At 61.6% G+C, this 24,259-nt stretch overlaps 1 protein-coding gene across 3 annotated transcripts; it reads right to left on the bottom strand.

The window, feature by feature from the left end:
• Positions 1-7,571: 7,571 nt before the first annotated feature.
• ARHGEF37 (Rho guanine nucleotide exchange factor 37) lies at positions 7,572-20,046 on the bottom strand. Of its 3 annotated transcripts, none has more exons than XM_059483621.1 (13): positions 19,893-20,046; positions 16,187-16,390; positions 15,742-15,865; positions 15,275-15,422; positions 14,369-14,568; positions 13,751-13,881; positions 13,163-13,267; positions 12,431-12,541; positions 11,546-11,875; positions 10,751-10,879; positions 10,242-10,437; positions 9,337-9,512; positions 7,572-9,056 (listed from the first exon to the last, which is right to left on the bottom strand). In XM_059483621.1, exons 2-13 carry the CDS (start codon positions 16,376-16,378, stop codon positions 8,847-8,849), a joined length of 2,052 nt encoding a protein of 683 aa, XP_059339604.1. In that variant the 5' UTR covers positions 16,379-16,390; positions 19,893-20,046; the 3' UTR covers positions 7,572-8,846. The 3 variants fall into 3 exon arrangements, with proteins under 3 accessions (XP_059339604.1, XP_059339606.1, XP_059339605.1); XM_059483623.1 differs by having other exon boundaries at positions 11,546-11,872; XM_059483622.1 differs by lacking the exon at positions 19,893-20,046 and adding an exon at positions 18,462-18,693.
• Between the last annotated feature and the right edge of the window lie 4,213 nt (positions 20,047-24,259).

Here is a 24,259-nt window from a genome sequence, read left to right as displayed (position 1 = left end):
AGCTGCTACAGTATTTCACTGGAAAAACCACATTAATCATCCTCAGCACCGCCTCCCTGGCCTTTGTTACAGTTTGGTGCCCCAGCAGCGGCTTTAAAAGCATTATTTATTTTTAATAAAAGCTGATCTAAAGAGCGGCGTTGGCAAGATGATAAAAATAAAAATGCAGTGGTTGTCACAACTGTCAGCATCCCTGGGAATGGGGTCTGGCAGTGCCCGGCTGCCTTCCCCCCCAGCCTGAGTGGCTGCACAGGAAAGGAGAAAACAGCCAGCAGCACGTGCCTTGGGCAGCCTCTGTGCCAGGAAAGCAGCTCCTGCTCCTTAGTTTAATACACAGGTGCACTTCTCCAGTGTATTTGTAATTTTCTAAATGTTTAGCAACTTTAATTTCATTTACTGCATGAATAAATGAGCAAATAGGACATATACAAATGTTGGGAAGTAAATTAGCTTAAGTCTTTTCATTAAAAGAACTATGTGTTATTAAAACATCTGTGTTGCAATGTGCTGATATCACATTAGCAACAGGAATAAGAAATCCTGTTTATCCTTAGGAAACTAGATTTTCAGGGCATGCATCTGGCAGCGAGCACGGGGGCTGAGGCTGTAAACCACAGTGCCTGGCAGCATCTCCACTTCCCCAGGGAGCCCTGCAGAGTCACGGGGCAGCATTCCATGTCCCAGGCTCCAGGGCAGGCTGAGAGCTGCATCCCCAGGCTGTCCCTGGAAAACTCTGCCCAGCCCCAGGACAGTGTGCATCAGGCAGGGGGAGAGGGAAGCGTGCAGGAATTGTGCAGGAATTGTGCAGGAATTGAGCAGGAAGGATGCAGGAAGGATGCAGGAAGCACACCTCACTCACTTCCTGACCATCTCTTCTCTTTCCATCCCTTTTCCTTCGGGCAGACGGGAACAAAGCTGAACAGGAGGCCCTGGGCAGAGCCCACCCCAGCTGCCATCCCTGCTGCTGAGGCTCTCTCAGCCATGGCCAGCCTGGCAGGTTTCTCTGCAGAGCAGGGTCAGGGAGCTGCTCCAGGGCTCCTCTCGAGCTCAGGTTTCTCCCTGGCTCTTCCCGAGGAGCTCCGTTTGCAGAGCCCCGTGAGCAGCAGGGTTTCAATGCTGTCTGGCCCAGGCAGAGCCCAGCCGAGGCCGGGACAAAACAAAACCAGCATTCACGGGCAGTCATTGAAATTCCCAGCAGCTGTTCCCAACCAGCACACTCAGGTCTGCCGTCCTTTGCTGTCCTCAGGCACTTCCAGGGACATTTTCCTGAGTGGCAGAAGAACAAGTCCACCCATGAACAGCATCCCTCATCCTCCTGCTCCTGCCTGATGACACCAGCCCTGCTGGGGTGGCACTGCCCGCTTCGGGGGTCACTCAGCGCCAGCTGGGTGCTGCTGCCTGCAGACACCCCCAGACCCTGCCCTGGTGTCTCGCAGGCACCTCTCGGGCTCCAGCTCATCCCCATCCCCTGAGGCATCCCCTGATGCTGCCTGAGCCCCGAGGCCGAGCCGGGCTGTGGGGGTGGCAGCCCAGGCTGCCTCCATCACCTCCCCACAGCAGGAGAACAGCCGGGACAGCGGGAGAGCCCTCGGGCATGGATGGGGCTGCGGGCCAGGCACAGCCACAGCAGCCCCAGAGCAGCCCAGCGCCGCCCCGAGCTCGGCTCACATGAGGCAGGAATTGCTCGGGCACGGGTTTGGGTCAGGTCGGGGTTAACCCCAGCTGTGCCTGGCCGTGGGGCAGGCAGGGGCACGCCGGGCAGGCAGCAGGAGCCAGCACACTCGGGGAGCCGGGGCTGAACGCTGCCTGCAGCCCCAGCGCCGAGCTGCAACAAATGAGTTTAGTGGCCTCAATTTAATTCCCTTTTGGACACGGCGGGAAAAAGATATTAAAGGAGGGAGAAGAGAGCAGAACCCTGGATTGATCGGTGCTGGGATGGGATGGTGAGCTACAGACAGGGGTGAGCCCTGGGGCAAAGGGGGCTGTGCTGGCAGCAGGGATGGGGTCACAGGGACAGCGCAGGGGGTGTCACTCCCATGGATGTGCCCAGTTCATGTAGCTGGAGCCACCAGAGCGAGGGTGCACCAAGCACAGGGCTCCTCCATCCCAGGAAATCCATGGGCTGCAGGAGAGAGCCCCTGTCCCCCTGCTCTCCTCACCCACGGTGTCCCTGGCACTGGGGCACACCCAGCCAAGGGCAGGCTGGCAGGGGGAAGGTGCCACTTCCAGCCCTCAGGAGCCAGGACTCCGATTTCAAAAAATAAAGTGAGGGTTTTCATCTGTATTTGCTTAGGAGGGTAATGACTTTAATGTGATGCTCTGGTCCCTGATGGCTCAGGCACGGAAAGGGAGAGCTGATAAGAGTGAAGAGGCCTGGCCAGAGGGATGCTGGTGGCTGCTCTGTGCCTGGCATTCCCCACCTGGATCCCTTCCAGGGGATTCCAGAAATGCTGTCAGCTCTGGGAGCTGCACTGTGGCCATGGGGAGGGCAGCAGCTCGAGGAGGTGAAAGCCAGCCCTGATAAGAGCTGGGCTCTGCCCCGTTATGGCTGTGGGGAAGGCACAAGAGCCGCACAAGGTATTCCATACTTGCTGTGACCTGCCTGGGTCACCCTGTGCCTCTGGCCTCATCCTCTTTGGGAGGAACAAACCCTCCCTGACACCTCTGTGCCCACCCCATGCCCCTGGGTGGCTGCTGAGGCCTGGCAGGCAGCAGGGAATGTCCCTTCTTGGAAGATCCAATCACTCCCAGAGCAATCCAGCTCCATTCCTCCATCACAAGAAACAACTGATGTGTTTTGCCTGAGGTAACTGCTTTAGATTGGGAGGGCAATCCCAACCCCACTGCAGCCAGCTCCCCCCAGCCTGAACAAGACGTGTTTTCCTTGCTGAGGAGGAAGGAGGTTTCTCCTCTCCCCCATCACTTGTTCCAAGTTTGCCAGTCCCACAGAGACATGAGCAGAGCTCTGTGCATCTGGAGGGTTAACATCTCAGCTCTTCCAAATAAATAGAAAATGACCCAGTTTCTTTATTTTCCTCTTTTCCCAAAGTCCAAACACCCAAAAAATGAGACGGTAAGTGGAAGCCACAAATAGATTTCATGTATCCTGGCAGAGCTGGGAGATGAAAGCAGGGAAATCAGCTCCTGCCTCCCCTGCTCAGACCTGGGAATGGCACAGCACATCTTGCCAGGGGTTCATTTCCCTGGATTAACCAAACAGGAGAGGTTTTGGGTCTGATCCCAGCTCGAATCCCCATCCCTGGGGGACCAGGCTCTTCCCAAGCTCTCCCCAGAGCTGCTCCCATCTGCCTTGTTCCAGGCATTAAGGTGAGTGGCAGAACGTGCCCAGCCTTCAACCATTCCTATCACGTCCCATCTGGAGACAGAAATCTGCCTGCTGGCTTCACAATTAAAATTGAAATGATTTGATTATGGGGCTTCATTAGTAAAAACAAACACCAGGCAGCCTCCCTCCCTCCCTCTCCCCGCATCCCCGCCCAGCCGTTCCTCCCTGGGGCTGTTTTAGGTAAATCCCAGCCGGGATGCGGTCGGGATCACAAAAGGCTTCGTGTCTGCAGCTCGGAGCTCCTGTCGGGAGCAGCCTGAAAGAGGCAGATTTCAGACCCACGAATCTCCTTCGGGCAGGGATGAAGGAGCAGCCCCGATGGCTCGATGGGCTGCACGGAGTGCCCAATAGAGCGGGGAGGGGAGCAGGGAGGGGTGCAGGATGCTTTCTACCCCTCTGGGTGCTTTCCATCCCCTCTGGGTGCTTTCCAGCCCCTCTGGGTGCTTTCCATCCCCTCTGGGTGCTTTCCAGCCCCTCTGGGTCCTTTCCATCCCCTCTGGGTCCTTTCCAGCCCCTCTGGGTCCTTTCCATCCCCTCTGGGTTCTTTCCAGCCCCTCTGGATGTTTTCCAGCCCCTCTGGATGTTTTCCAGCCCCTCTGGATATTTCCCAGCCCCTCTGGGTGCTTGCAGACCTCACCAAGGGGTTCTCAGAGCTTTTTGGCCTCCTGCCTGGACTCCATCCCCTTCATTCCATGAGTCTCTGCACCTCCACACCAACCTGGCCTTGTCTTTGCTCGCTCCCTTTTCCTTCCCCGCAGCTGCAGCATCCCATGGGAAGGGCTGAGCAGGCTTGGAGCAGGCACGGAGTAAGCATGGAGCAGGCTCAGAGCAGGCTGCCCCTGGTGTGTGCAGATGCTCCAGTCCCTAAAGCATTGGCAGTTCTGGGGGAAGCAATTCAATCATCCCTCGGGGCGTTGGGAACAGGCTGTGCAGGCTGGAGAGGAGGAATGCCAATGGAGGGGGGCTCGGGAATGCTGCTGGGGTCGGGTGCTCTCCCTGGGACTGGTTTTCTCCAGCAGTGGCAGGACAAGGGGAATGGTTTCCAACGGACAGAGAGTAGGGTTGGGTCAGATATTAGGAAAAAATGGAAGTGTCACCAAGGCAGTGGCACTAACAGCATTGCTGTCCTACCCTGGCTTGCCTTGTGGGCTAAATCTTTAACCAGATCAAGGGTTTAACTTTATCAGTAGCTGGAAAAACGTGGCACCACTTCCCTGGGGCAAAGTATCTTGATCCCTGCAGAAATGCCTTTTCCTGGGCCTCACTCAGCAGCTCCTTTGGCATGGGGAGCCGTGGGACCCTCTGGAGCAGGGGGCACCCAGTGCCCCATGCCACACCTGGGCTCCCAGCTGCTTTTCCCTCCAAAACCAGGATTCTCACAGCCCCGAGGAGCTGGCACTTCCCCTGGCAGGGTGTGTACCCGGTCATGGATTGCCCTCCTGGTGGGCAGTGCAGGAGAGAAGCCACCCCCGGAGCAGAGGCTTCTGTGTCCCCTCAGGGGAGCCCCCCAAAATCCCCCTGCCAGCCCTGGAAAACCTTGCACATCCCCTGCCCAGAGCAGGATGATGGATTATTGTTATTAGAGGTGGAGAACAGTTTCTGTGCACAGCCAGGTGGCTCAGGAGCAATTCGTCACCCACCGGCGAGGGGGGCCGGGCTGTCCCTCTGTCCCTCCGTCCCTCTGTCCCTGCCCCGGTGGGAGCTCTCTGCAGCCTCGGCAGGCTCGGGGCGCGGCCGGATGGAGCCCAATCTGATGGGCACGGGCAGGGCTGTGGCAGCCGCAGGGCAGGGCTCGGACCTGAGCTGATCCCTGTGCCCGGGGCATCCTGTGGGACAAGAAGAGGGACGGCAGCCCCCAGCCCCACGGCAGCCCCCAGCCCCACTAGCGGGGATCCATCCCCACGGCAGGGATCATCCCCATCCCGCTGCCCCCATCCCCTGTCCCCATCCCGGTGATGCCCCCACCCAGCAGAGGGGCAGAGAGGCAGGGAGGGGACGCTGGGAGCACACACAGCCCTGGCACAGGGGCAAAGCGGCAGTGCCAGCCCCAGCAGTGCCAGCCCAGCCCAACACAGCAGGACAGGCACAGGGGCGATGGGGCAGTGCCAGCCCCAGCAGTGCCAGCCCAGCCCGGGCTCAGCTGGCAGCACCAGCACAGCAGGACAGGCACAGCCGGTGCGGGCGGCGAGGGGGGGCTGTAATGACGGTCCAGCTCAGCAAAGGTAGCAGAGCATGAAAGCAATTTCACACTTTATTAGACAATTCAGGTGCCAGCTGCACCAGCCTGGAGCCAGCGCTGCCGTTCACGGCTCCTCTCCTGCTCTGCAGCCCCGGGCTCCCTCTCCATGGGGCTCAGCCCCTCCTCGGGCCACGCTGATCCCAGCTGGCACACGAGGGGCCCGTGAGGGTGGCCTGGGGCTTGAGCTGCCCCTCGTGGGCCACCACAGGGCAGGTGGCAGAACATTGCAGCACAGGCTGGCTCTGCTGGGAGCCAGCTCAGCCTGGCAGCGTGGGCAACCCGAGCTCTGTGCCCAAAGCCACTGGGGCTGGCTGTGCCCTTCAGCCCAGGGCAGCCACCCTGCTCCTCCTGGCTCCCTTTGCCCTCTCCTTTCTGCACCCCATGGTGAGGGGACGGATCTGGGATTGGGGCTGGTGGCAGCTGCTTTTCCTCACACCTCTGTGCCCCCGGGGTGCCCCAGCAGAGCCGATGGGCACACGGACACCTGGGCGCTCAGCCGTGCCCCTGGCACCCCGGGCTCTCACCTGGGGTGTGTTGTGCGTCCCTGCCGTGTCCCCGGGGAGCAGCGGGCACACGGAGCTGCTCCTGGCACGTGGCCGGGCTGGCAGCCGCGCCCCGGGGACGCTGTCACACCCCGCGGGTGGACAATATCCAAATGCCTGCACGTCCAGGATATGAATCAGCGCGGACAGGAGCGCAGCAGCCGCTCTGGGACACCCGGAGCTGCCCCGGAGGCGGCTCGGGCAGCCAGGCAGCGCCGCTGCCAAATTCCGGCAGGCTGAGGGCGGGTCAGGGGCAGCAGCGGCTCCGCTGCCACTTTGGAGCAGTCCGGGCACGGCAAAGCCCCGGCCTGGCAAAGCCCCGGCCTGGCACGCATTCCCCTGTTTGCACGGCTCCGTTCCCCCGTGCCAAGCATGGCACGGTGGCGCCGGGCCAGGGCCGTGCCTAACCTTGACCTGGCTGCTGGCGAGCAGCCCCAACTGTCCCCCCGTGCCCCCGGGCACAGGCATGTTCCAGCGGGCCAGCCAGAGCATTCCTCCCGGGAGAGCCTGTCCTTGAGAGGCTATTTAAAGGCACACTTGTGCCCTTAGCCCCCTCATGGCTGGGCTGGAAGAGCCCCGTGCCCTCCCGTGACTCCAGGAGGGCATTTCCAGGCTCAGGGCAGCAGCAGTGCTGTGAGTTTGGGTGAATTCAGGGAGAAGGGAGGGATGCAGGCACCCACATCCTGCAGCCAAGCACCAGGCCCCATCCTGGGGACAGAGCCCTGGGAAAGGTGCCCTGGCCATTGAGGCTGGCAGCAGGGCTGGGGGGACTGCAGAGCCCAGCTCACCCCTTGGCACCCACGTGAACTCAGTGCCCTCTTCCTGCTGGGTGTGCAGCCCAGCCCTGCCCAGCCCAGATCTCCTTCCAGTGGTTAGATCAGGCCCAGGCAGCAGCAGGCTGAGCACTCCGTGTGCCACCGTCACCTTTGAGCCCCCAAAGGGTCACAGGCACCCAGGGCTGTGCAGCAGGACCTGCCCCACTGCTGCCATGGCTGGCACAGGGCTGATTGCTGGTGCTTCACTGGGGAGGGAAACCCGACCTGGTGGGGTTTGATTAGGGATGGAAAAACGCAGAGGAGGCACCTGCAGGGAGCTGGAGGGGTGAGCCCTGTGCCTGCAGGGCCTGGGCTGGGTGGGCAAGCACAGACACAGCCCCTGCTCACCGACCCTCATCCCCAGCCTGCTCATTTTCCCTTGCTGAGGAGCCCATCAGCCTTTCCCCAGGCCGGGAGCATCCCCAGGACACGTCCCCAGCGCTGGCACTGCTGTCCCCTCCCAGGTTTGGTGTAGCTGAGCATTTCCTTGGGCCTTTCAATGGCACCTGGGCAGAGCTGGCTGCCCCCAGCCACCCCCCAGGTCCGGATGAAAGGAGGGTGAGCCCCCCTCTGCCTCACACCGGACCCCAGCCCCGCACAGGGCACTGCCTGGGGCTGTCCCCACCCGCCTGGCACCTGCCCAGGGCTGGGTGAGGCCGTGCCAGCCCTGCCCCCTGCCCAGCCCGCGGGCATGGCCGCACTGGGAGCCCGCGGGGAGCCCGTGGGTGGCCGGGCAGGGCAGGGCAGGGCACGGCACGGGCACCTTTGATGTGGGCAGCCCAGGCGACGCCAGCCGGGTGCTCCACTGCTCTGGGTGAGGGATGGGCAGCGTGCGGTGCCACTCCCGGGGCGCTCCTGAAGTCCCCTCTGGCACCACGGCAGGGCTGCCCACCGAAGCCCCATCAGCATCCCCTAACAGTGCAACCACGGGGAAACCGAGGCACGGAGACCTCGGGAATGGTGGGAGGGGTCTCCGGTCTCAAACCGAGCCTTAGGTCGGGACCGACCCGGATCGATCCTCCCAAAAACCTCTCCCACGGGACCTGCGCCAGCCCGCCGGGAATCTGTGCCGCTCGGGGTGCCGGGGCTCTCGGGGTCCCGATCTCGGTCCCTCCGCGGGGCGGACCCGGGCGGTGCCCCCGCCCCAGCGCCCCCAGCGCGGGCCCAAAGGGCACCGGGAGCGGGTGCGGGGCGCCCTCTGGCGGCCACGGGGCTCAGGGTGCCCAGGGAGAGAAATCCTCAGGTACTGAGGTGTCCAGGTAGCCAAATCCTCAGGTGCCCAGGGAGCAAAATCCTCAGGCGGTCAGAGAGCAAAATTCTCAGGTGCCTAGGTGCCCAGTTTCTCAGGCACTCGGGTGCCCAGGTAGCCAAATTCTCAGGTGCCCAGGTGCCCAGTTTCTTAGATACTCAGGTGCCCAGATAGCCAAATTCTCAGGTGCCCAGTTTCTCAGGTACTCAGGTACCCAAGCAGCCAAATTCTCAGGCACTCAGGTGTCCCAGTGCCCAGATGCTCAGTGCCCAGGTGCCCCAGTGCCCCCTGCCTGGCTGAGGACCCCTCTGCAGTGCTGCTCCCTTGCTGCTCAATCCTGCTCCAAGCAGGGACGACACCACCTCATCTCCCCAGGGCACATTTGTCACTCACAGGGATTGCAGCAAATCCCTGGATAACTGCAGCCACCTGCCCTCACGCCCCGGTGCTGCTCTGCTTTGTGCCAACACACACGCAGCACCTGGCACCCTCACACCTCCTGTCAAAAGGCGCCTCCCAAGTGCCAACCTCGTGCCCTTGTCCCCCGGGTGCCTCCCACCACCTCCCCAGCCGGGGGCTGCCTCCCTCCAGCATCTCCCGCGAGGTTTCCTCAGTGCCAGGCTGGCTCCATCCATCCTTGCCCTGCCTGGCACGCTCACACGGGCAGGCTCCAGCCCGCCGGCTCCTGCACGGGCACGGTCACCAGGTAGCTGGAGGGCACGTAGCCCCTCTGGCCGTTCACCTCCACCAGGCTCCACTCCGTGCTGCCCTTCTTGTCGTGGGGCTCCAGCAGCAGCACGGGCTGCCCCGCCTGCAGGCTCAGCTCCTGCGGGCTCCGTGCTGCGAAGGAGAAGCCGGCAACCACCTGGGGGAGGCAGGGAGAGAGGGAGGGAGGAAGGGAAGGAGGGAGCCCCGGCTGGAGCTGGGAGTCAATGTGGCAAGGATGTGGCAGCTCCCAGAGGGCAGCACAGCAGCGCCGTGGATGGAGGGGCTGACCCACCAAGGATGGCTCTCTTGCCCTGTGCGCCCTGGTGCCAGCAAAAGGGACACCTGGAAAAGCAGCTCCATGTTCCCAGCCACACCAGGACGAGCGGGGAGCTGGTGGGGCTGCTGGAAATGTCCCCAGGGATGTTCCCCGCTCTCACCTGGAATGTTGGGGTGAAGGTGGCCACCTGAGGCCTGGGAGCTTCAGGGGATGCATAGGAATGTCTCCTCCTCTCTGGGTCACCGTCCAGGCCCAGCAGCTGCAGCACAGGCGGCTGCTGCACCTGCACTGGGCTGTAGGGCCGGAGCTTTGCAGCAGGGACAAACCCTCGGGGACCTGCAGGACACACACACAGCCAGGAGTGGAGACACAGCACTGACACTGCAGGACACACAGAGCCAGGAGTGGAGACACAGCACTGACACTGCAGGACACACAGAGCCAGGAGTGGAGACACAGCACTGACACTGCAGGACACACACACAGCCAGGTGTGGAGACACAGCACTGACACTGCAGGACACACACACAGCCAGGAGTGGAGACACAGCACTGACACTGCAGGACACACACACAGCCAGGTGTGGAGACACAGCACTGACACTGCAGGACACACACACAGCCAGGCGTGGAGACACAGCACTGACACTGCAGGACACACACACAGCCAGGCGTGGAGACACAGCACTGACACTGCAGGACACACACACAGCCAGGTCACGGGGCCCTGCTGCCTGGCACACACAGGAGACAGGAGTGACAATTGGGCTGTGGCCTGGCATGGCACAGCAGCCCTGTCCATCACATCCAGGAGAAATCCCCACCAAAAAGGGAATTCCATGTGTTTCTGTGTGTGTGGATTCCCCTTCCCCAGCCATGACACTTCCCCAGGGGAATCACCTGAGCCTTACAGCTGGTGGCAAAGCTCAGGTGCCTTGGGCTGAGCACAGCCTGGAAAGGAGCACAGGAGAGCACAGCCTGCTCCTTCATCCAGGATAGGAAATGATTGAGGTGAACCTGGCCCTGGTGCCAGGGTGAGGAGAGGCTGCCCACAGTGCCCACATACCTCCAGCATCCACCAGCCACCTGCTGGTGTTGCCCTTGGTGTCAGAGTTCTGCAGCAGGGCCACGATCTGTCCCCTCAGCAAGGTCAGGTCCAGCTCTCTGCTGCCACTGATGTTGCTGGTCACTTGGTAGAGCTTGTCTGGGCCGTGCTTGCTCACAAGGGAAAGGACCTTCCTCTCCTCAGCTGGGGTCAGAGCCTGGTGGGGAGAGGAGACACAGGAACATTGCATGAGACCCCCACTCCTGCTCTCCTTCTGCAGGATCACACCCCAGGTTAACAGCAGAACCTCCTTTACACCCCCAGGTTTGGAGATGGGAGTCCAGAACCAGCAGAGCTCAGCTCCTCCATCCCTGCTTGTCCCCAGCTCTCAGGGGCTTGGGGGAATCCTGTGGAACCCCCAGGGCCCATCCTGGGCCAGCCTCCCCACCAAGGGCATTTCCTGCCCTGGGGAGCCGCAGCCCAATGTCTCTGTATCCACTGGCCTGAGCCCCACCCTGCCCTGCCCCTACCTGTGTGCCAGGGCTGGGTGCCACGGTCTCAAAGGCCTGGCAGAAGGCACGGAGCTGGGCACCCGACTGCTGCAGGCTGTCCTCCACCACCTTCCAGAAGCTGGGCAGGGCCATGTGCCCATGGGGCAGCTGTGGAGACAGGCTGGGGTCAGGGAGAGCCCTGACAGAGCTCTGGGGAGAGGCAGAGGGAGGCAGGAGGAAGAAAAGGGGTGAGAAAGCAAGAGAGCAGACCTGGCCACTAAATTCACCTTGCATGGGGGATCAATGTGCTCCTCTCTGGCTTTGAGCTGCATCTTGTGCTGCTCCTGCTCCTGCTCCTGGCCCAGGCCAGGGCTGTGCTCCAGCCCAGGGCTTCTGACAGCCCTCCCTCCCTTCCATATTTACAAACATCAGTGAGGAGTTTTGAGCAGTGAGGAGTTCTGGGAGACATCTCCCAGGGCATGGGGCTGGGGGAGGCTGTTCCCAGCCCCGGAGCTGCCTTTCTCCTCCCTGCCTTGCTGGCACAGGGCTCTCAGGAGCTCTGAGCTCACACCGACCTCTCAGACAGCAGCACATCAATAAATTACCAGCAGTGTCCACAGAGAGCAGGACAGTGTCTGACAGTGCAGAAGAGAAAATCTGGCTTTTCCTGGGCAGGAAGGAAGGGAGATCCTTACAAATGCTCCACAGGGAGCTGTGTGTCTGCAAGGGCGGGTGGGCCACAGCAAACCTTCAGTGCCCTGATGTCTGAGAGATCCCCCAAAGGTGGAGAAGGCAGTTCCAGCTCAGCCCCTGCGCCTGAGGGGTCCCACTCACCTGCTGCAGCTCCTTTTCTGCGTGGTGCAGGACCCGGGCAGCCAAGTCCAGCTGCAGGGCGCTGAAGGAGCGCAGGATCTGCCCCAGGAGCTGCACAGCCACCTGGTTGAACTGGGGCAGCTCGGCCACCAGCAGGTCATTGATGGCCAGGTAGGTGTTCATGGCAGCCTCCTCATCGTAGCTCACGCTGCCCATCTCGCTCTTCCTCTCCTGGATCTCCTCGTAGTCCAGCAGCTTGTCCAGGCGCTTCTTGACCAGCTGCTGGGGCCCCTCCAGCATGTCTGAGAGGCTGCAGAGGGGCTGCCACACCAGCCTGCCCACACGCTGCTTCTGCCAGGGCAGAACCCCAAACTCCAGGTGAGCCCCCAGGCAGGAGCCGCTGCCAGCACAGGGGCAGGGGGTCTGTGGGGAGTGGGGAGCACCTGGGGCATCTTTCCCTGAGGGCTCACAGGATGCCAACCAACACAAACCCTTGGGAGGGAGCCTGACACAATTCCAAACTTGTGCTCCATGGAAACAGCTGGGCAGGACCCTGCAATGGCTCAGAGCAGTCCCAGCTGAGCCTCTGCCCACACCCCTGCCCAGAGCCCATTTCAGGCCCCTCTGCCCCTGCCTTGGGGTGCTCTGGTCTCCTCCCCATCTCCCTGGAGGCACATCAGGCACACACTGCATCCCATCCCAGCCCTGGCTGTGCTCCTGCTGTGCCCTGTCCCTGGAGCTGCTCCCTCCCTCCCTGTGCCAGGACTGCAGATGGATCCTGTTACTCCCTGCTGGCTCTGCCTGCCCAGCTGGGCTCTGGGGCACTCTGAGGACACCGGGGTGCCCCCAGTGAGCCCTGGCAGAGGTGGGAGAGCTGCAGAAGGTGTGCGGGGCAGGAGCACTCACAAACTCGGGGAACACGGCGCTCTGCAGGAGCTGGGAGAGGCGGCGGTGCTGCTGGGCAGGTCCCTGCTCCATCTGCAGGTCACACAGGTGCGGGCTGGGCAGCAGGAACGCCTGCAAGGGAGGCAGCACCACTCTCCTTGAGCTCCTTCCCGATAATCCTGCGTGGGCAGCCCTTGCCAATCTTTCCTGCAAGGTCTTTCCAGCCCAGGAATTGCTGCTGAACCCTCGGCCGCTCCCCGAGGCTTTCCTGATAATGCCGTGTCCGGGGATTGCATGTTTTGCCAGCACTCAGAGTTTCATTTTCCTCAGATGCCCCGAGGGATTTCCATGAGAAAATCGTAGCAGCTGCTGACCCAGGTGGTTTCAGAAGGGCAATTTGTTGTCAGGACTGATCTGGGGACCTTTCTGCCTTATACACACTATTAAATTGAGAATTCCCAGGCTGAACAACACCCGGCCTTTTCAATCATTTCAGACCTTGAAATAATGATAAGTTTAAGGACGGATTATTCTCAACTGACACCAGCTCAGACAGTGTTGTCAAAGCCTCAGCTTTGGTTTAAACTCCCCTGGGCTGGAGCAATCCTTGTGTGTTGTGCAACTCCCTGACACAACAGCTCAGCTGCAAATCCCTGAACATCCCCAACAGCTCCTGCTTTCCACAGGGCTTGGAAGTATCCCCAATCCTAAGGAACAGCTCCTGAGGGATGGGGCCAGTGGTCAGGGTGTTACCTCTAGGTGGCCCAGGTAGGATGCCATGTTCTCCTTCAGCGTGGCCACACTGGATGCCACACACTGGAACTTCTCTTCCAGGTCATCATATTCCTTGTCCTCAGTCTGTCAGGAGAGAGGTAGCTTGTCACCAGCATGGGCAGGGCTGATGCCCATCACTGGGGGCTGAAACAGCAGCCTGGAGCTCACGGGGCAGGGCAGACCTGGGGGGCTCCATGAATCTGGAAAGGGTCAAAACATTGGTGCAGGCAGCAACAAAGCTCTTGGTGTGGTTGTGGTGCTGGGGAACACTGGGGTGTCTTTGCTTTTCTGGGGGGCCCAAGGGTCCTGCAGGTCCTTTGGGGGCCAAAGTGCTGCCCTGCAATGCTCTGGGGTGGGGAGTGAGGTGCGTGCCTGCATCCCTGCATCCCTGCTATCCCACTGCTCCTTGGGCTGATGGAGAACCAGGAGGCAGCACCAGCCACCCCACCCCATACCGGCCTTGTCCTCCCCATTCTGCCATCGAGGCACTTGAGGAGCACCAAAATGCCCCAGAAACGGCGCAGGGAGGGGCAGCAGGTGCCCGGGGGGTGGGTGAGGGCTGCCCACCTTGGCCACGATGCCAGCCTCGTGCATGAGCAGCCGGCTGAGGCGCGTGGTTTTCTTGGCGATGGAGTGCGTGTTGAGCCGCGCCAGGCGCGCCCGCAGCGTCAGGTGCTCCGCCTTGGTGTACTTGGTGGCTGCCTCGGGTGGGAGGACACAAAATAAGGGGGGAAAAAAAAGATCAGAAGAGGAGACTTCATGGCTGAGCAGGCAAGGAAGGTGAGCAGCACAGGGGCTGATCGGCAGGATAAGCACGAGCCACATCAAAGAAGGGAAGGACTAGGAAAACCAAAGAGGAAGGTGAGCTCCCATCTCTGGGGAGCCTGATTTCTCCTACCCCAAGGGCAGAAGTGTTATTCCCTGTTCCCCAGCCCCAGGAATGTGGACAGACTGGTTTAGTCCTCATCACCCCCATGCCACCCTGCTCCTGCAGCCTTTGGGTCTTGCCCAGAGTGGCACTGACAGGACCAGAGCAGTTCCAGGAGCTGCCTGCACAGTCTGCAGCAGGATTAAGTGGAGGGCAGGAGAGCTTTGAACTGATTTAGGTGGGAATTAGTGCCCAGGAGACCACTGGGGTCATGCTGGGTGCTGTGCCCCCTCCTGCACCAAGGCCTGGCCACTCACCCACTTCGCGGCGCCGCTTGTACTCGTTGATGTTGGCATTGACCTGGGCCATGGCACGAGCCGCTGCCTCCAGGGCTGAGTGGGCACTGGCACTGCTCGGGGTGTTCTCCAGGATCTTCCCCAGCAGCAGAGGGTACTTGGTGACCCTCTGCACGGGCATCACCAGGAAGAAGCTGAGGTCTGAGGCGCCCGTGTGAGGCCTGGTGGGGAGGGGAATTGCTCAGGGCTGGTGTGCAGGGCTGCCCTCCTGCCCTGCTGCTCTCCACGGCTTCTCTGGGAGTGTTTGTGGGACAGAGCAGCCCAGATGTTGTGGGGCATTTCTGGCTGCTCCCTCCAGCTGCAGAGGACTGTGCCTGCCAGCCCTAAGGGCAGTGCCAGCCTTGGGTGGGTATCCTGCCTCCCTGGGCAGCTCTGTGCTTGTCCAGCCCTGGGCATGGCATCAGTGGGCAGCAGGGAGGGAAGGTGTTGGCAGTGTCTCCTTCCCACCCACAGGAAGGCAGCACCTCTCTTTGGGAATCACATTGTCTGTGCCCTAAGCAGAATCCCAGGAGCTGCTCCCCTGCCGCTGCTGCTCCTCCTGCCTCTCACAGTGTTTGTGACCCCCTGATAGTTCAGGTCCCCTAGGGCCAGCCTGTGTCTCTCTGGTCAATGTGGGAAGGATGTGCCCTCCCTGGGGAAGGCAGCAGCTGTGGATATCACCCATCCCTTATTTTGGGATCCATCATAAAAGATCCTGACCCAAGGGTCCAGGACAGGCTGCCAGGGACTGCCACAAAGGCGGTGGCCGTGATATGACAGCCAGCCTGGTGACACAGATCCACGCAGGCAGCTTGTCCAGAGAGGAGAAGGGCAAAGCCAGGATGTGAAACAGGCACAGGGAGGTGGTGGCTCGGCAGAAGGACCTACACGGTGGCATTGAGGGTGTCCAGGATCTCCTTCTGCAGCTGGGGGTCCCTGCGGTAGCTCTCCACCAGCTGCAGGGCGTGGTCGTAGCTAGCACAGTAGATCTTGTAGACAGCCTCCATCTCTTCCTTGAACTCCTGGAACAGTGTGCCTGGGGAGGGAGAGTGGGGCTGGACAGGAGGGTCCTTTCCCATGACAAGGAAGGGGTTTAACCCCAGCCTGCTGGAAGGACAAAACCAATGGAGCAATGCCAAGTGTGCCAGGGCAGGGCTCTGCCCCCTGGGTACCCTGCTAGGCTGGGCCTGCTGCTGTGCCCATCACTCTGCAGGCTGGGCAGCTCAGCCTTGGCTGGACACGGTGGCACCAGAGCTTCCCAGAGCCCAGGCAGGAGCAGGAGGTGCTAGGGCAGGGGCTGGGCTGGCACACCCCCACAGGAGGGCACGGGGCAGCCATGGCACTGCACCACTTACTGATGCCGAGCAGCTGCTCCTGCCCCTGGCCAGGCATGTCCTCCAGCCCCTTCAGAAAGCGCCTGGACACATGGAGGATGTCGTCGGTGTTGGAGAAGAGTCCTTCCAGGTCCAGCTCGGGCAGCTGAAGGGAACAAAGATGCCCCAGGCTAAGCCAGATACATCAGAGATGGACCAGGTGCTTCAGAGGCACTGCTGGTAACTTCCACCTGCCCCATGGGACACCCCAGGGAGTGATGCTGTGTTTCAGGAGGCTTTGGGGATGCTGAGGCCTGTCTGGGCTCCCAGGGTGGCTGTACTGGGTCAGACCCAGTGTCCCTCCAAGCCCAGAGGCTGGCTGGTGAGGGAGCACAGGGAGGGGGAAGGGGCACCTGCAGTGATTTGGGCATCTCTCAGCTGTGACAGAGTCCCCCTGCAGTCCCCTGGCAGAGGTGTCCCGTGTCACCTGCTTGTCCTGGAGGTGAGCCCGGATGTCACACACACACAGCTGCATGTTGTGCACGTAGCTGGCCTCGGTGCTGAGGAGCTCCTCCACGGCCAGGCGCTGGCTCAGCTCCATCCTGTCACAGGGCATCTCCTCGTACACGGCCTCCTCAGCCTCAGCTGCATCCTCGGGGCCGGGCTCTGCACTCGCCATCTCTGCAGGGACCTGCAGGGGTGGCAAAGGCAGCCCTGGGACCGGTGCTCTGAGCCCAACCCAGCTCGGTGCCCGTGCTCCCTCCCCTGGCCACCACAGCACATCCCCAGGGACACTCATCCCATCTGCGCGCTCCAAACCCATCAAACCATCCCGTGCTGGAGGCAGGAGCAGGCTGCCTGCAGACACCCACGTGTGGCAGGCAGGGACGTGCCACACACACGTGCCCACGCTCTGGTGACCAGGTGTGGGGCAAGGGGGCCCCCAGGTGCCAGCAAGGGCCTGGCAGCTGCCACCCAGCACTGGGACTGTTCAGGGACCCGTCCCCATGGCAGAGCAGGGTTTGCCACCTCCGCTGCAGCTCCTTGCTGCCAGGGCCAATTGTTCCCTCCCTGCCTTGGCTGGCGGCGCCTGGCACCTTGCCTGGCATTCAAGGGTCCTGTTCAAAGTACAAAGAGTGGCTCTGCAGTGCTGGAACAAGAGATGTTTCTGTGACAGCGAGAGCTGCTTTAAAAGCCACTGGGATGGGGGAGAAGTGGGCAGAGCTGCTGCTGCCTCTGCCAGCTGCACTGGCAGCCCCTGGTACGCAATGCCAGGGCCCTGCGTGGCACAGCACACTCTTCTCTCCTCTCTGCCGTGGAAAATCTGAGCTGATTGCTGACATTTTCTTCTCAGGAAACACACTCTGCTCTAACTGATACCAGGGAGCATGAGCAGCTCCCAGAGCATCACAAACAGTGCTTGGCTGCTGGCAGGAAGGTCTTGAGAGAAAGAGAGGTGTGGCACAGGCACAGCTGGGCTGTGACAGCCCTGGCCGGGCAGGATTCCTGCCAGGCTCCTGCGGAGGAGGAGAGCAGCAAGGGCAAGGCAGAGGCGGCAGATAAAAGCCAGATGGCACAAGCAGCAGCACAGACTTTGCCCTGCCCTGCCTGCCCAGCCAGTGCCAGCCTCCACAGCCACACTGCACCGTGCCAGGTGCCCCCTGGGAGGCTGCAGCCCCTCTCCCTGTCCCCACCGGGTCCAGCTGACAAGGGCTGATGCAGCTGTGAGCCGTGGGCAGGGCCACTGTCCCCTCCTGGCACACGCCCACTGCTGGGCTTGGCACAGCCGGCAAAGTGGCATTGGACCTGCACTTGCCCGAGAGGAGTGTGTCACCCTGCCAGCTGTCACCCTGTCCTCTGGGACTTGGTTGCCTGTCCTGCCTGTGGCTGCCATGGGACATGGGGAGAGGAGACTTTCCTGCACCCCTCTGGGTGCTCCCGAGGTGTCCGGGCAGAGGGGTTCCCATCAAGAACCAGCGTCCTCTGCCTGGGGTGGCAGCAAAGCCCCAGTTCAGTGGAGGCAGGTGGAAAGGCCCCACCTGAGACACCCCTGAGCCCTGGAGGGGCACCCTGCAGTTCAGGGCATGCCAGTATTGGGGTGTCCCTGGTCCCTGCAGCAGCATCCCCAGGGCACAGAGCTGCTCTGGGGGCTACCCCAGGCTGCAGAAACCTCCTTGCCTCCCCTCACCCCCCTGGCCTGACACCTCAGAGCGACAAGGGGACAGCGCAAAAGGAAGCCGCAGCATTTCGGGGCAGCGTTGGAGCAGGCTGACAGCGCAGGAGCAGGTTTCGTTTTCCCAGCCTCCCTCCCAGGCAGCTTCCCACATTTGAGCTGCCACTGCTGCCTCGGCTGCTGCCAGCACCCCTGTCCCTACGGGGGCTGCGGGCATCCCTATCCCTATGGGGGGCTGCCATCACCCCTGTCCTTACAGAGGCTGCCAGCATCCCTGTCCCTATTGAGACTGCCAGCATCCCTGTCCTTACAGAGGCTGCCAGCATCCCTGTCCATGACGGGGGGGCTCCAGGCATCCCTGTCCATGACGGAGGGGCTCCAGGCATCCCTGTCCATGACGGGGGGGCTCCAGGCATCCCTGTCCCCGGTGGGGCTCGGGGCATCCCTGTCCGTGACGCGGAGACCGGCCCGGCCCTCCCGCGCACCGGCTCTCCCCTGCAGCTCCCACCGCGCCCCAGGAGTGTCCCCCCCGCTCCTCAGCCAGCCCAGCCTCGCCTCTGCCCCCCGGACCCCGGGCCCCGGCTCTCACCTGCGGAGCGGGCGGGGTTGCGCAGGTCGCCGTGCCCGGCCGCGCTGCCGCTCTGCGGGCGGGGACAGCGCAGCCGCTGCTGCGGGCACGGGGGCTCCCGAGCGGGGCTGATCCCGAGCGGGGCTGATCCCGAGCGGGGCTGACCCCGAGCAGGGGATAACCCCGAGCAGGGGATAATCCCGCCCCGGGGCCCGGCCCCGCCGCTCGGGGCCGCCGCAGCCGCCGCCGCTCGGTGTCGGTCGGGCAGAGCGGGGCGGGCCCTGCGCACGCCCGGCGGGCGGGGGGGGCTGGCGGCCGGCCCGGCTGGCACCGGCTGGCCCGAGCACCGCCCCCGCAGCACCGGCACCGGCACGGGCTCCTGTCCGTGAGAACAGCCGAGCCCCGGTCCGGATCGGCCCCCGGTGCCGCCAGCCCTGTGCCCCCCGTCCGTCCAGCCCCCGGTGCCGGCAGGGCAGGGGGCACACCGGGAGACAGGGGACACACCGGGAGAGCAGGGTACACAAACTCGCCCCTGACACCGATAACAGGGACAGGTTCCCCCATGTCTCCCCGGCATCGCTCCGAGGTACAGCCCCAGTGATGCCCTGCTGTTCCCACAGCCCATCCCAAACGCGCAGGGTTCCTGCTGTGTTATCCCAAGGTCAGGCATGTCCCGGCACTGCTCTGCTGTCCCTACCTCTGCTCAGCCTCGGGAACGGGGACAAAGAAAACAGAAATGAAAATAGAACCGCGGAAGCTCGGACATGGGGAACCAGTGCCTGCTTGGCGCGAAGTTGGTTTTTATTCTCGGTGAGGTGTTTGCATCCTTATAAACAAGTTATTGAGAAGAGAGAGGCTGTTCACTTGTCCTGACCACAGGGAGGGGATGGCAGCACTGGGGTTTTTCCAGGCTGACCCACGGTGTGCAGAAGGTGTCACTGTGAAAAGGACTCAGGTTTTCAGTGACTCATGCAGCACAAGGCAGCGTCTGTGACCAGATCCAAAACTCCCCATGGGCCAGGACAAGCTCTCTGGGTCTTCCAGCCCTTCCCTCTGGGTTCCTTTGTGGGACCCTTTCTGATGTGGGCTGGGCAGGGCAGCACAGGGACCTACACGCACCTGCTCCACCTGCTCCCAGCCAGTGCTGGTGCCACAAAGGCCATCCTGTCCCACTGCTTGTCCTGCCACAAGGGCCATCCTGTCCCACTGCTTGTCCTGCCACAAGGGCCATCCTGTCCCACCACTTGTCCTGCCACAAAGGCCATCCTGTCCCACCACTTGTCCTGCCTGCCTCCCATCCTGGCCACAGAGAGACAAAACTCATGGAACTGGCTGACTGGGTGGTAAAGCACCCCAGCAGGATCAGTCCCAGGCTGGTCTGTGCCACATGGGCTCAGGCAGTGACATGGCCACAGGAGGGACCCATACACGGCTGGGCAGCGAGGGCATTACCTGGCTGTGGCTTTGGGCACACAGATGTCCTTCCTCCCTTGCAGGTGGCAGCAGGGCTTCAGTCCTTGCCCAGGTGCTCTCTGAAGCAGCAAGAGGCCCCTTGGGCTGGCATTGCTCTGATGCCAGTTCTCAGCTCCATCTCACTGCCATGTCCAACAAAGCCATGGGGACACACCACAGCTGCTTTGCTCCCATCAGCACATTGTGGATGATCCAGGGCAGGAACCACCAGGGAATCCAGCAGGGCAGAGCTCTCTCCTCCCCCAGCATCTCCATCCCACCGGGCAGGAGCGACACCCCATCCCCAGCCCCTCCCCGGCCAGCTGACACCACGGGTGCTCCCTCAGGCACATTTCCCATTCCAATCTGCTTTTTCAGAGGCAGGATAGGCTGGCTCCGGCGAGTTCCTTGCAGGATGGGCTTGTCCTGCTTCCTGACAGCTCCTTCCCTCGGCACAAGCCGTTTCCTTCCTGCCCTGCTGCTAGCACCACACACCTCCCGCGCAGCCTTAGCTGGGGCTGCGGCTCCGCTCGCCTCACCTGGGCGGCCCCGGGAGCGCTGTGTGACAGGGACAGCGCCGTGTGACAGGGACAGCGCCGTGCGACAGGGACAGCGCCGTGTGACAGGGACAGCGCTGTCACCGCTCCAGGGCTCCCCAGGAGGAGGGGCAGCGGGCTGCCTGCCCCGGCCCGGCTCTCCTTACACCGGGAAAACAAGCAGGCGCCGGCTGGTCGAGCACAAGTGTTTGCGTGCCAGGGCTGTGGGCAGGGGAAGCCAAGCTGAAGTGTCCCAGCAGGGTGGGCTGTCCCCTGGCACCCAGCCGGGCGGGCTCCCACCCTGCCAACGCAAACCTGGCAAGCTGGGCAGGGAGTGGGGTGTCCTGTGGGACCCTGCAGGGCTTCTCCTGCAGCAGAGCCAGCTGTGTGCAAGCTCATTGCAAAACTGCTTCTGACAGAGCAGGGCGAGCCACCTCCACAGCACTGCCCAGCCCTCTCCAGAGCCACTGGAGCCCTTTCCATACCCACTGCCCCTGCAGGAGAGCATTGCCCGGCCCTCTCCAGACCTACTGCCCCTGCAGGAGTCTGTGCCAGCCCTGCTCTGGCAGTATTTAAGGAAAAACCCAACCCCGTGAGGCTGGTGGGACTCGATCCCTGGGACTCTCCTGTGTGGTGAGCACAGCCTCAGCAGGGGCTGGAGCAGCAGCTGATAATGGTTCTGTGCTCTGGCTCCAAACAGGACGTGGTGAAAGCCTTGGGAACAGGGAGCTGGATGTGAGGCAGGAACATCCAGGCAGAAGGCATCACTCATCCTGGAATGGGGCTATTTCCACCCTACATCTCACCCTGAGCTTGCTGGCTCCTGCAAAGCTTTTGCTGCTTTGCCTTTTCCCAGCTCCTCCAAACATCAACTCTCAGGATATGGGGATGAAAGCTAAAGCCATCAGGGAGCTCTCTGGGAACACTCCAGACAAGCTTGGAGTTACACGGGGCTTGCTCAGAAAACAAACACAGCTTCCAGCCATGCAAAGCACCACAGCTCAGGCTCTGCCCAATACCAGCAGGTGGGGGTTCCTCCCCCAGCAGCAGGTTGGTACAGGAAAGTTACATTTCCTCAATTCAATCTCTTCCATTCTTGCTGTTCTTGGGATTTCTTTCCTGTCTAGAAAGGACCTGGTGACCACAGGATGGAAAGGAAAACACAGGGAGAAAAACAGCAGCTCAAGAATGTGCTCCCAGGTGCGTCCTAATCACAGAACTTCCTCCCACACAGGGAGGCAGGGCTGGAAGTGGACTTTGCCTGCAACCCTGCTGTGTGTGCTGCGTGTGCAGTTCCAGCCACTGGAAAGGAGGGAAAAGCCTGTGAAATTAAAGGTTTTCATTCTGCTGAGCTTGCCACCAGCATGAGCACTCCTGAAAAGCCACAGGGATGTCATTGCTTCCTCTTCCTCCTTCCCTCCCCAGATAATGTGCTTAGAAGGGAGGGAGGGCTGTGCCCCCTGCTCAGGATAATCCCATCAGGCGCTCCCAGGCAGGGGGAAATGGAGTCAGCTCCAGGGTCTGTGTGGAGCTGCAGGCTCCAGCCCGTGCCTGCACCACGAGGCAGAGCAAAAATAAGCAGATAGGATTTGATCTAGGCAGAATAAGTGAAGAGTCAGCTCTTTATTCCCAAGAGGGTTATTTATGGCCTTGCAGAGGTCTCCTTCATGGAGGAGGCTTCAGCCCCTCTGGGCCTCTCTGAGGCCACAGCATGGATCCTCCTGGATCCATGTTCTTGTGGTTGGAGCTTCATGTCCACCAGTCTCTGCGGTCCTTCCCTCTCCCCTCTGCTGCCCTGCCTTGCTTTCCCACACCAAGATCTCCATTTCTCTCCCAGGGCTGGTGGCTCTGGGCCTTTCACCCACTTGTCACCAATCCCTGTAGCCAGCTGAGCCAGCTGGTGCTGATAGCAGCTCAAGGAGAAAGCCAGAGGCTGGTGTGAGGGCACTGAGATGTTCATATTTCTGCCCTGATAGCTCTCTCAGGACCAGTGGAGAACGTAGAAGTGTGCACAGTCCCTGGCCTGGAGTGCATGCAGAGATGGAAGGTTCTGCAGCATCCTGCAGCTCTGGCAGGAAGGACAGATGCGTCCAGGCCAGCCCAGCCCCACACAGGGCCACCCACACATTGGAGCAGCAGCACTCCTTGCCCAAAGCATCCCACAGAGCACCCCACCCTCCTGCCTGCAGCAAGGAGTAACAAGACATGAGAAAAGTAAGAAAAGCTCAGAAAATTCTGGTGGTTTCTGCTGATTACTCATTTGCACGGATCCAATACTGATCTCCTCCCTGCCTGACTTTGTAGGATTTCTGCTCCAGCCACGTCATCACAACCACCCACCCATGGAGCTGGAACTCCACGTGAGTTCCTCCTCCTCCTCCTCCTCCCCATGGGCACCCCACACAGCCGGGCACCCTGGGCACCCCCTGCCCACAGCCACCCCCGGGTGCTGCCGCTCTCCTGAGCAAGGTGAGGCAGTGAGAAGCCAAAGGGAGGCACATCCCCATGGGAGTCACCTTCTGCTTTGGGATCAGACACATCTGGAGCCCCACCAACTCCTCCAGGCAAATTCCTGCAGGAGTGGCTGTTCTGGAGTCACAGCAGCAGCTGCTACCTGCGCAGGAGGAGCTGCAGGAGCTGACTTCTCTTGCTTCAGGGAGAAAGGAGGGGTGCCAGGGAGGTGAGAGCCCCCTCAAGTGCTGAGCCAGTCCCTGAGCAGCTTCCCCATCCCTTTGCCCACTGGTGCACCCAGGAATGGCTGTGCCATGACAGGGCTCGTGTCTGTGCCACAGGCAGGTGTACCAGGTGCCCCTTGGGAGAGCCACCGGGTGTTGTTTCACTGCTGAGGGCACAAACCCAGCCCAGGGGGCTCAGCTGGGGCTCACAGCACAGCGGGGGCACCTAAAGCAAAGGCCTGGCAGATCACCAGCTCCTGGCTCTGCTGGGAAGGGGGGCAGCCTTGAGCTTTGTGCTACAGCCTGGGGAAATTCACAACCCAGAACTTTTTCATGGGAACAGCCTAATGCCTGGGTCCCCCTTCATTTTGGGAGAAATAATCACCAGAGGCTTCAGAGAGCTGGGACTGGTGTGGGTGCCAAGGCTGAGAACACAGGGAGATGTGGCTGCACAAAGCTAGAAGGGATGGAAAGTGGTGGAGGTGTCAGGGGAGCTCCAGAGGTCCCTGGAGCCTCAGCAGCAGCAGCAGAGGGGCTGCAGGGCAGCTCGTGGTGTTGCCCACACGTCCTCCTCTCCACCACGTCACATCAGACAGGGAGGACGTTTTACTGGGGAGGAGTTGGTTGGGAACAAACCCCAGCATCAGCTCATGCCATGGAACATGAAATGACAGCCAGGAACCCCAGTTGTGGTGGCACTGAGGTCTGCCAGCTCAGCCTGGTGCCAGGTACAGCTCAGAATGCCCCATACCTGTGGGGTTAGCCCAGCTCAGGCTGTGTGGAGCTTCCTGCCAAAGTGGCAGCGCCTGCCCAAGGTTCCTCTGCTCATCCACTGCTTCTGCTCCCTGTGTGCCAGCAGCCATTGCTTCACCTCCTCCCTCCAGCCACAGGGTGGCTGCAGAGTCAGAGGGACGTGTCCATTATTAATGAGTCTCCATTATTAATGAGATCCCAGCTCCTGCAGCCACCCTGAGTCACCAGCCCAGCCCCAGCTCCTCCCCAGGCCATGCTGGTGAGAGCACCAGCCCTGACACCCTCTGGGCCGAGGGGGATCGGGGCCATCCTGCAGGGATGGGGAAGGAAACCTGGACTGTGAGATCCAGCAGAGCCCTCAGGGACAGGGGAGGGACAGAGGAAAAACCTGCAGGCAGAGCAG

Source organism: Ammospiza nelsoni, chromosome 16 (genome assembly GCF_027579445.1).
Source record: "Ammospiza nelsoni isolate bAmmNel1 chromosome 16, bAmmNel1.pri, whole genome shotgun sequence".
Classification (NCBI taxonomy): Eukaryota; Metazoa; Chordata; class Aves; order Passeriformes; family Passerellidae; genus Ammospiza; species Ammospiza nelsoni.
The sequence above is the reverse complement of the archived record's forward strand: the minus strand, read 5'-3'. Positions and strand labels throughout refer to the sequence as shown.

Excerpts from the sequence above, each read along its gene's own strand:
- ARHGEF37 (XM_059483621.1), bottom strand. The coding sequence starts at position 16,378 with ATGGCGAGTGCAGAGCCCGGCCCCGAGGATGCAGCTGAGGCTGAGGAG. Across the intron at positions 15,423-15,741 it reads GGAGCAGCTGCTCGGCATCA|GCACACTGTTCCAGGAGTTC; the intron begins GTAAGTGGTGCA and ends CTCCCTCCCCAG. Across the intron at positions 11,876-12,430 it reads GCGCCGTGTTCCCCGAGTTT|AAGCAGCGTGTGGGCAGGCT; the intron begins GTGAGTGCTCCT and ends CTGCCCTGGCAG.